This window comes from Polypterus senegalus, chromosome 8 (genome assembly GCF_016835505.1).
Source record: "Polypterus senegalus isolate Bchr_013 chromosome 8, ASM1683550v1, whole genome shotgun sequence".
NCBI classification, from domain to species: Eukaryota; Metazoa; Chordata; class Cladistia; order Polypteriformes; family Polypteridae; genus Polypterus; species Polypterus senegalus.
In genome coordinates this window covers 54,183,913-54,196,149 of record NC_053161.1, presented here as the reverse complement: position 1 = coordinate 54,196,149, position 12,237 = coordinate 54,183,913, and the positions used below count along the sequence as shown (strand labels likewise).

Here is a 12,237-nt window from a genome sequence, read left to right as displayed (position 1 = left end):
TGAAAATAGTTGTAAGGAGGACATGACTTGAAAGAATCTCATCTTAAAAGTCTCTGTCTCATGGGACTTCATACCGCAACAGCTTTTTTGGAATCTTTTAATTCTCGCTGGCAACACGAATTAGACAATCCACAAGTCTCCGACTTAAAGTTTAAATCCGAACAATATATTCCATCTCTTTTCGCTGTTTCTTGTCTCGTGTGACGTCAAATTGTCTTCTGAGAAGATCACGTCTCGTCTCCTTCCCCTTTTTTTTAATAATAGAGAGACGTATTCAGCGGGTTAGAAAATGGATTGATGGATGGATATGCAATACTACATTTCAATCAAAACAAATATAATACTCCAGAATACAAAGAAGAAAATTTAAATTTATCACTCAAAGAAATTGGAAGTGTTCAAAATGTCCATGACTGATTATCTTTACTTTTGGACTTTTTTGGTTAGGACAGCATGTCACAGCATATTGTTGCTTAAGCAGTTATGTCTCATCAGATTTTATACCAAATAGTACTGTAAGTGGATCAGTTATAATTGTGATTCCAATAATGTTTGCACAGAGAGGGTTAGGTTGGAATAAGAAAAACAAGTGAATGGGGGAGGTGCCTTATAAAATCATTCATAATTAGGATCCCTGACCAAGGTAATTTTGAATAGTCAAGAAAGATGTGTGTGAGGCACCATCTTGAGATGAATTAGGTCATATTTCAGAGAAACTAATGAAAAATATTGAACTAAGAGTGTTGCTCTGTTCATTATTTGAAATCCTCATTGCAAGGTCTTGTTCCCAGCACCCTCTTAGATTATGTAGTGAAACACATTCATCACCTTCTGCTCTTTCTGCTTCCATTCCAGCATTTGCTGGGAATGTTTCCATAGCTTTTGACTGTCCAGAGCATGAAATGGAAACAGTTGTTTCGCTATGGATTTTAATAGTTCAAGTAAGGCATAGTGATTAACAATTTATTTTTAGATTTTTTATTTGTAACTGTATAGCAAGGATAGTACAGAACTGCAACATTGTCATAGCACAAATGAAGAAAACCCTGTTGAAATTCAGTTGTTGCATACAGTGGTGCACAAATATCCTAAATTTTTTATTATATGATACAAATATTAAATGTCTTTAAATTACTTTAAAGGACTTTATTTACCCTGAAGATGTATCTTTACCATCCTTAGAGTGGATCATTATAATTTATACAATTGCTTACTGCTGTTATTAAAAAATATTTCCACCATCTTGAAACCTTTAATAATTGCCTGATTAAAATGTACTTGAAAAATAGTATATTCGTATTAAATGTAACTAAATGTAAATAACATGCATTTTTGAGTCTTGGAAGCTTTTACAGTTGAGATTTCTGTGAAATTTGAAAACTAAACCTCTTACTTCACCTCAAGGAGTGGTATTAATGCAAAGGATACTCCGTGTATGACATAAGATATATAGTTATGAAATATTTTATGCAATTCCTCATTTAATCTAAGAAATTAAAATTGTTATGTAATGGAAATTCTTATGAGTCTCATATATGAAAACTTGTTTCTTTCTTTTCATGATAATTTAACATTTTTGTTTTTTTGCTTCAGTATAAAGTCCTGTCTGTTCTACCTGGATCTGGGATGGGCATTTCCATTGCAACACCATCTACACAAAAAGTAAGCCTTTTCCTAATTTTTTCATCAGATCATCTTTTTCACATTTTATGAAGGATACTTTGGTAATAAATTCTCACATTATCAAGAAAGTAAAGACACCATACTACTGACATTTGCACACTGTTAATTATCGTATTATTAAGACTAATTTTTTTTTTTTATTCTGCCTTTGTACTTGTTACAGACTTTAGCTAAATATTTGTGCTGTTAAACTGGATAGCGAAGACTTTCTTAATATACTCAATTTTAACTGCAGATTAAATTGTTTAGGAGGCAAAAATCACTAGGAATTGTTTTCATTAAAGAATGCATAGCAATGCAGCCACACTACAGTATTTTTAGAGAAACTGCAAATGTAGAGTCCAGTTTTGAATATTACTATTGCAGCAGGACTAATGAAAAGGCAGAGCAAAAGCCAAATGCTTTGGGTGCCAATCTGGCACTCTTTGTGATGGACAATTTGCCTTTGTAAGTCACTTGGCAACAAGCTCTGCTGTTAATCTGCACATTAACAAGGTCAGCACCGAAATGAGACACCAACTTCCAGGAGCATTCTGCTTTTATACCAGGTGGACTGGAAGAGGCGTGGCTTTGTTGCCCTCAAGGGGTGGTTTATCGAGGCTGTGAGGGGGAAAGAGAAATGAGACCATTAGTGACAGCCCCACCCCACCTCACCCCACATCATGGGGTGATACTGCTTACTTTTGTGAACCTGGAAGATGACCCTCTGGTGCACATGCGTGACACTCTATATCCTTCATCCTTTTGACCTTACAGACATTACTGAAAAGAAAACAAGCATTTCATTTACTCAGTTTCTGGAAAATCGCTTATAACAACTTTTGCCATATTCCTTAAATAAACTGTCGAATGAAAATATAAAATTTAAATAGATATATTTTTAAAATGTATACTGAACACAATATTGCAATCTCTCTGTTATAAAACTGCAGACTATTAGTTCCTGCAGATGGCAACATGCATCTTTACAGCCCAAATAAATCTACTGAGATATTTTCAGAATTCCTTAATTTAAAAGGGCAAAACTTATCTTTACTGGATATTCTGATTCTGCTTTTCTTAAGAGAACAACTTTATACCATAGCCCCATTAACTAAAAATAAAATTATGAGCATTAGGTTTATTTTGAGCAGTTTTCTCTGGCATATTATTAGGAATCTAAATTTATTTATATATATAGTATGTCACAAAAGTGAGTACACCCCTCACATTTTTGTAAATATTTTATTATATCTTTTCATGGGACAACACTGAAGATATGACCCTTTGATACAATGTAAAGTAGTCGGTGCACAGCTTGTATAACAGTGTAAATTTGCTGTCCCCTCAAAATAACTAAACACACAGTCATTAATGTCTAAACCACTGGCAACAAAAGTGAGTACACCCCTAAGTGAAAAATGTCCAAATTGTGCCCAATTAGCCATTTTCCCTCCCCAGTGTCATGTGACTCGTTAGTGTTACAAGGTCTCAGGTATGAATGGGGAGCAGATGTGTTAAATTCGCTCTCACACTATCTCATACTGATCACTGGAGTTCAACATGGCACCTCATGGAAAAGAAAAAAAAGAATTGTTGCTCTACATAAAGATGCCTTAGGCTATAAGAAGTTTGCCAACAGCCTGAAACTGAGCTGTAGCACAGTGGCCAAGACCATACAGCGGTTTAACAGGTTCCACTCAGGACAGACCTCGCCATCGTCGACGAAAGAAGTTGAGTGCACGTGCTCAGCGTCATATCCAGAGGTTGTCTTTTGAAATTAGATGTATCAGTGCTGTCAGCATTGCTGCAGAGGTTGAAGTGGTAAGGGGACTCAGCCTGTCAGTGCTCAGACCATACGCCGCACACTGCTTCAAACTGGTCTGCATGGCTGTCGTCCCAGTAGGAAGCCTCTTCTAAAGATGATGCACAAGAAAGTCCGCAAATAGTTTGCTGAAGACAAGCAGACTAAGTACAGGGATTACTGGACCCATGTCTTGTGGTCTGATGAGACCAAGATAAACTTATTTGGTTCAGATGGTGTCAAGCGTGTGTGATGGCAACCAGGTGGGGAGTACAAAGACAAGTGTGTCTTGCCTGCAGTCAAGCATGGCGGTGGGAGTGTCATGGTTTGGGGCTGCATGAGTGCTGCTGGCACTGTGGAGCTACAGTTCATTGAGGAAACCATGAATGCTAACATGTACTGTGACATACTGAAGCAGAGCATGATCCCCTCCCTTCAGAAACTGGGCTGCAGGGCAGTATTCCAACATGATAACAACCCCAAACACACCTCCAAGACAACCACTGCCTTGCTAAAGAAGCTGACAGTAAAGGTGCTGGACTGGCCAAGCATGTCTCCAGACCTAAACCCTATTGAGCATCTGTGGGACATCCTCAAATGGAAGGTGCAGGAGCGCAAGGTCTCTAACATCCACCAGCTCCGTGAGGATTCCAGTGGCAACCTGTGAAGCTCTAGTGAATTCCATGCCCAAGAGAGTTAAGGCAGTACTGGAAAATAATGGTGGCTGCACAAAGTATTGACACTGGGCACAGTTTGGACATTTTTCACTTAGGGTGTACTCACTTTTGTTGCCAGCGGTTTAGACATTAATGGCTGCATATTGAGTTATTTTGAGGGGACAGCAAATTTACACTGTCATACAAGTTGTACACTGATTACTTTTACATTGTATCAAAGTGTCATATCTTCAGTGTTGTCCCATGAAAAGGTATAATAAATAGTTACAAAATGTGTACTCACTTTTGTGAGATACTGTTATTTCTTATTGAAAATTTTTGAAAAAGTTTAACAATAAATGCTTAAATAATCTAAACGTGTTCAGTCATTTTTATGACATTTAAATTGCAGCAGGGATGTGTATCTCAGAAGAGGAGCAAGAGTGAGGAGACAGAGCTAAGATCTGTCAATTTTGCTTACAAGTTTTAATCTATCCATCCATCCATCCATTATCCAACCTGCTATATCCTAACTACAGGGTCACTGAGGCCTGCTGGAGCCAATCCCAGCCAACACGGTGCAAGGCAAGAAACAAACCCCAGGCAGGGCGCCAGCCCACTGCAGAGTTTTAATCTATTTAAAGTAAAAAATCATCCTTGTACTAAAAATAAAGTTTTGAATGTGAATTAATGATTTCACTTTGTATTCTTATTTTAAACGTCTTAATAAGTATTATTGGTCTCAACCAAGTATCCTGCATTTTATCCTTCAGGTTTTGTTTCAGATATTGACATGTAATTTCTCCTGCATTGCTTGGCTTCTAGTAAGATAAGTAGCTAAACACAACAAAACTTCTTGGGTCTCATGTTTATACAGATGTGTCAAAGAGCATTTAATAATGTTAAAATATTAGATAACATGCTCTGTGTAGGTTTCTTAGGCCTACAGTAGCTTTGTCACAGCTATAGATGAATTCGTTCAAACTCTAGTGGGTCACTGTCTTTGTGGGAGTTGCATCCTTTACCAGTCCTGGTTGGAGGTTCTGAAGTCTGTTTTTTTCCCCACATCATGAAGATGTGGGCATGTGTTTGCCTATTTGACAGATTAAGTTGGTTTGAACATGGATGGATGAATTCAGCATTTAAGTGAATGTTAAATTCATACCCCAGTAGCTTGATGACTTATGGAAATCTTTCTTATATAAATAGGCAGGCTCAAATACCATAGTAATTTCATAATGCAGATGGTTGTCAGGCTTTTTCCACAGTTATCAGGTGCTGGTAATGTTTCACATATTAGTACCGAAAGTCATATAACACTTCAGTTAAGATACTGCAAAATACATCAGTTACTCATTTACTCTTATGTAACAAGACCTTAACAAAAGCTTCTTTGGGTCTTCAAAACACTTACAAAGCATCAGTGAAGTGGTTGTTCATCTCTGCAATGTAACCTTCACTTTGGAATGGCCCAAGGTGGCTTAACTGAGACACATTTCTCTTTATATTGCATACTTCAGTATATGACCTGTGAATCCTTCATACTAACAAGTAATTTTACCAGCATACCAAAAGGTCTTATTATGCCACAGTGCACAAAGATGAATAACCTATCAACTAATATTTTGTAAGCATAATGAAGACCATAGAAACCTTTGTTAAGGTCTTGTTACAAAAGGGGAAATGAGTAATGAATGCATTTTTGCAGTACCTAAACTAAAGTGTTACCAAACATCACAGCAAAAATATTTCTCATTAAAATGAGTTATTTAATATATTATACATATTCATAAAAAATGTTTGTGTTTTGCACTGCAGAAACATTTTTGAGAATTGCAGTGAGGTGTTGTTTTTACTTAGAGTACATGCTACAGTACCCAATATGGGTTCTTAAAGTAATCAGTTGTCATGTTTTAATTCATAAAACTATTTTTTTTAAATCTGCATTAGTTTTTATTGTTAACATCTGACCTTTTGTTATATCTTTTTTTTTGTTTATATATAGCCTCTAGTGTTTGGTGCCATGATACACAGAGATGAGGCCTTTGAAACGATATTTACCCAGTATATGAAAATAATGACTGCAGCTTCCACAAGTGAAACTTAACAGCACGTCGGCAAAGACCAACTATATCCTTGGTTTGGCAGAGGGGCAGGGAAATTGTTTCCTGCTTTGCAATACTTTTTCACCATAGTGAAATGTACATTGTACAGATTGTGGATTTTATATTTGCCTCCAGTTTTTTTTCTGTTTTGTTTTTATTACTGTAATTATCACTGCAAGCCTTGCACAGTAAGCACTTTTAGCATTTGTTTGCAGGTGCTTTGAAAGTGTAAAAAGAAAAAAAATGAAGTTCTGTCTGACTGGAACATAGTAAAACAAAGCTGATGTTTTTTTTTTTCTTTTTTTAATTTGTAATTTTCACTTACAGTATGTTCCATGGTTTACTATTCTGGAATCTAAACACAGTGAACAGTATAATTTTTTAGGTCTGCAATCTTTTTATTTCAAAACATTGTTATTTAGTAAGTAAATACCCTTTTCATATCAAGTATATAAGAAATATTTTTTTTTTACTAAGTTGTCATAGAGCAACAACAAAAAAAATAAACACCCTCAGAATTGGGACTCAGGGATACACAAGTCCTAATGCTAAACCACAAGTTATATTGTTTTTAGTGGAAATAACTACCATCTTAAAAGTATAGCAAATATGTAACTTAAAAATTGTTAAGGTTCTTAATTTGCTTTAATTAATGTGCGAACTGCTTTGTATCAGATGAACAGAAAGCAAAAATATACATTTAATATATATATATATATTAATTAGATAAATTAAGTGCATCAAGTATTTATTGATCTGAATTGACAGGTTTATAATAGGTCATTAGTCTCAGGTATTATAGAAGAATAATACACTGTTTTTCAATCTTCTTTTCAGAGATAAGAGACTTCATATTTCTCTCTAATTTTGATGTGTTTAGAATGGCATTAGTAAGATGAGATACTGAAGCCCATCAGTAAATTTAAACTACTGACCTTACCTACTAACTGTAAAACTATTTATAATAAGACTGGAAGTAGTTTATTTCTCTACAACGTTTTTTCATTCCAATCTTAATTACTATGGACTTGAGTGTTTTTAAATAATCACTTCTCCATACTTCCTGTAAAACAGGCTGTAGTTCATAAGAAATCAGCAACATTTTAGCTATGTTTAAAGAACACATTTTTTTCCATTGAAGCAGACAGTAGTGCTTTTCACAGCATTTAAAGAGGTTTCAGACATGTCACATTGTTTTAATATTTGTGTTAAAGCTACAGCCATACCAATTTAAATCTTTATCACTATAATCATTTTCTGGCACAAGGAGCTTACAACTTTACTCTGTGTTTTTAGAGATTTACAGACCATGTGCCCACCTTTTCAGTATACATTACAATTTAATATTTGTTGTTAAAAATTCCTATTTTACTTCAATCCATTACTTAATCTATGTTACAGCAGTTTTCTTTCCAGATGATTTAAAGTTATGGGTTTTTTTCTTGTTAAAATCTAAGAACATCAATCCTGATTGTTACACTTAAACCTTATATTTTGAGTGTTTTTACCTATCACTATGATTTACAGAGTTTTTGCAGTCATGGATTTTACTTCAATTAAAAAAAAAGTGTGAAGGAGATCCAGGCTGCTGCTTGCACACACCGGTTTCTAGCAGGCTGTTCTTCTTTTTCTGTAAACTAAGAGCCTTCCCTAAAAATGCTATTTCTCAAGTGTGGTTCATTTCATATTATCTTCACTTCCGTGTCCTTGTTGATAGAAGTACCTTTGGGTAAGAGCTATTCTTTTTAACAGCTTAGATATGTATATCCATGCAATATTTTCTCCAGCTGTCTTTGCAATTGTAACTGTGTCTATGTCTTTAAAGCATCAAGACTCAAACCCCACCCCCTATAATTTTTAGGCTTCTGGTTTCCAAAACCACTATTATACTTATCTCCAATTTGTGTTGAAACTTCTGAATGTGCATACTGCCAACTCCACTGTCATACAGAGCCATTCCACTTCATACCTGAAAGGAATTGGTAGTCATGTATCTTGTAATGTTCTGCTTTATTCCAGCTGCTTTCTAGAATGCTGTGTTGGTCTGAAACCCATCATATAAGAGTACATTAATATTAAAAGTGATACCTTAACACGAAAAAGGCAACTTGCTGAAGCTCCTGACTTTGTGTCAGTTAGTGGTGTATCTGACGTAAACACTATGAAATAATGATCAGTTCTGAAACTCTTCTTGTGCTAGTCTAGGTCTCACAGAGATCTCTCATGCTTTAGACAAAATGTCCAAGCTAAGACTCATTCACATTTTTTTTTACTAAACTACTATATGCATTTATGCCTCTGCAACAGTAAATTCTATTCATGATCAGAAGTGATGGAATGGAAACTCAAGTTTGCGTTTCTTCTCTGTCACTGAGGGTTTTAGTTGTGATAAAGTGTACAAAGATGAGAAATAGGCAATTTTTGTAATGTAAACCTTAAGTAATTTAATGGTAAAGTGATCAGTAAAAGTAATTCACGAGGTTTAACTGTTCTGAAGAAGAACTCAGTGTTAAAGAATTTCCTATTGACATGTCTTTGCTCTTACGAGATACTGTCAAAATTCAGACAGCTGGTGTGTCCTCAGGTGAATATTTGCTTAGTGAAGACCTTGAAACATGAAGACTGTATTTTCACTAGTATCTGATCAGTGATTCAGTGGACCAGTGTTGATGATTGTTTATCCTGTGAGAAAATATCTTTTAACTACTTTTTAATTTAGACTTTTTAATATTAATATAACAGCTTAGCCACTATCATCAAGAATATGCCACAACTTAAACGCTTTAGAGATATTGTCAATGACCTATACACTGATTGCACTTGACATGCATCTTTTATATGAGGGCTAACAATTTAAATATGTAGATTTTCTGAGTGTCATACTATTTACCTTCATTCATTTTAATGCTGACATTTTTTAAAAGTTAACTGGTGCATCTCAACATATACAAATAGTCCTTGGACAAATAGGTAAAAACATGTAGGTTTGTTACCGTTATCTGTGTTAACACTTACAGCTCCATTACAAACATATTACAATTATTCTGGTCTATGCAAAATGAGGATGTGCTATAATTAATCCCTCGCACTTTTGCTGACCTTGGGTCCGTTTTTGCAGGGTGTGAAAGAAATGTTTACTGTTGGGAAAAACCAAATGGCTGCCCAAATCTATGTATGTGTAATTGTTATATTTGGCCCACACTGACAGTGCATTCCAGCTCAATTGACAACTGAGGATGGAACACTCCTTCATTTAAACCTATTATTACTTAACTTGTCTTGTGGCACCCTGAGCACTGTAATACTCAATGTCAGTTGTGTTTAGGGTTAAAGAAACATATAGTAATCTGAAATTATTGTCTTAAGTTTCAGCTGTTTAATGCAGCATATCTAATAAAATGGCCAAAAGCACTCTGGGTTTCTGCAACTAATCATGACATTGAGATTTTAAATATACAGTAATTCTAAAATACAAAACTGTATGGGTTTCCTTCTAGCATTTTTAACCAAAATTAATTTGATTCTAATGTAAGGCAAATGTACAATGCGAGCCTGAAAACCAGGAAGCACTACAAGATCATCACCCTAAATTCATGTAATAGTTTATCAGATTATGTGTTAGCCCAAAGTATTTTACTGTGGGGATTGACAAGAAGAAACAATCAACATCACAATGCTAAACAAATTTAGGAGCTCATTTTGATGTCATGATTTGGGATATATTGATTAATGAGAACTGTTTGTTTGTTTAGAAAATTAATTCAGAAATTACTGCTTCTGGTTGTCTTTCTGACCAGGAAATCCAGTCTGTGCAATGCTGTAAGTAATACCTAAAGGTTAACTCACATTTTATGTTGTATGCTCCCTTTGTTACAAGTAATAGCTTATTTTCATTTTTTCCTTTTGTTCATCATCATCAGGTTTACCCAGTTTGGCTGGTTGCTCCCCAGTTGTTGTTAAACCTTTCAAATATGTCTGATAAGCTAACAGAATGTACACCACTTAAGGTGTTGAGTTTTCTTAGGTTGCTGATGCATTCTGCTTTAAATTCTTAATTGTCCACTGCCCCTGATACACACACACACTCTCTTTGAAGTTGTGCATTGCTTTTACGTAATGTACATGAAAACCAAACAAACCTGATGAAGATACTATAATACAGATAAGGAGAAGCCCAGAATGTATTGTACTTGGTAGTGTTCTTTGCCAAATAAATGTCTCTTGCTTTTTTTTTCCTTTTCTTTTCTTCATTCTTTCTTAGTTTTTAGCTCAATTCCTTTGGCCTGAGCTGAAATGTTTACATAAAACTGGTTTAAGCTCCAGTACTTTAAAACTTCCATTCTGGAAGCAAAGAAGCTGGTTTGACTCCCGCAGTTAAAGGAGTATGAAAACCAGCTCAATATGTTTTGTAATGAAGTTTCATTGTGAGAGGTGAGTCTCATCTGAATAGACTTTTGACAATCCTGAAAGCACAGGTGGCAAGTGTACAGTGCAGTTACATGTTGAGAAGCTCCATATTTGATTTGCCAGTCAGTCTCATTTCATTTACAGCATGAGAGCAGGGCATTCTGCCATCAGGCAAATCTGCAAAATTTTAATGTCGGGTTTTTTGTTTTTGCTTTCTATTTCAATTGCAGAACTTGAAGAAACATTTTATATATATACACACACACACACACACACACATACATACATATATATATATATTTATATATTTATATATATATATATATATATATTTATATATATATATATGAGGAAAGTTCTTAATTGAACAGTACAGGTGGCAGAGCAGCACAAACTGAAGGCAGGTTGAATTAAATAGAAAGAGAAAGCAAACATGGAAGGAGAGGATTGTCATTTGCATCCAGATTTGGGACCACAATGTTCTGCAGTTTTTAATAATGAAATGAGACTTTAATATGTAACTCTAGGTGTTGAAGTATTAGTTCTTAAAATGTGTACATGTTTGCAGACTATTTTCATAATATTCCTAATCAGTATAAAAGAAGGAAGGAAAGTCATTTTAAAACTGTCAATAGTTGTTTGTAGCGGGAAAGAAACGATACAAGAGTTTATATTAAAAAAAGTACAAATTTTCTCTAAAGTTTTTAAAGAGAACAATGTTTATTGTAAAAACTGTGTTGTAATTTTTTTATTTAAGTAAAATTAATTCTAAGTAACTCACAAAATGTGTTTGGTGTTTTGTTTTTAATCTAGTCTATCCAGTTTTACTATTCATAAATAACCTTCATGGTCAGGGGTACAGAGCTTATAGTTATAAATTGCCATATTAGCTTGATTTTATTCAAAAACTAGCAAATGTTTTGTAGCTCTTATAACAGGTTTGTTTTGCTTCAGTAATGGCTTTATAGTTAAAGGGGGCTTCTTTTATGGTGGTGTGTAAATCAGTCAGTAGTCTGGGGACCTACTATTTCAGTGAATACTATAGTACAGATAAAACATCTGTAAAACGAAGCAAAGCCATTCATATAAGAATGGACAAATCAGTGCATCACTGACAAATGTTAGCAAGTGTATGTATTAAAATATGGAGATTCTTATTGTCTGCTGTCATATGACATCATGTGTTGTGAAGTTCCCAATTGGTTATGACAGGAGAGGCTGGTGGCTACCTTGGCCCCTTTTTGACCAGAAAGTTCCGACAGGTCATGTGAAGCATTCCACCTGAGAGACTTAATGATTATGATCTCCTGAAGCAACAAATCCATCCTTTGTACAGCAGTAAGCTCCTTGGACTGGGGGACGCAAGTTCCAGCCGTGGCAAGTTGATCTTGATCACCCTATCCAAAGCTGGTTCTGTGGAAACACCTTTAAGTGCATTGTGGAAAAGCTTGCTATTGATGACGTATTGTCTGGGATAAGCGACGACCTCTGTGATGAGGTGAATCAGAACAATGTCAAAACTCTGTTGGATTTGACTCACAGATTGGAATGGACTACCCTGCCCTAGTCTGGCTCAGTCTCCTGTACAATCAGGACATCCCCA

General features: G+C 35.2%; 1 protein-coding gene across 5 annotated transcripts in view; it reads left to right on the top strand.

Annotated features, from left to right (window-relative positions):
- gramd4a (GRAM domain containing 4a) overlaps nt 1–11,414 on the top strand; it is a 323,835-nt gene extending 312,421 nt beyond the window's left edge. For all 5 annotated transcript variants that reach the window (XM_039761079.1, XM_039761080.1, XM_039761078.1 and 2 more), the window contains 2 exons: nt 1,594–1,662; nt 6,128–11,414. In XM_039761079.1, the coding sequence (XP_039617013.1) occupies nt 1,594–1,662; nt 6,128–6,229 (171 nt within the window). In that variant the 3' untranslated portion in view covers nt 6,230–11,414. The remainder of the gene's footprint in view (nt 1–1,593; nt 1,663–6,127) is intronic.
- The last annotated feature ends 823 nt before the right edge of the window (nt 11,415–12,237 follow it).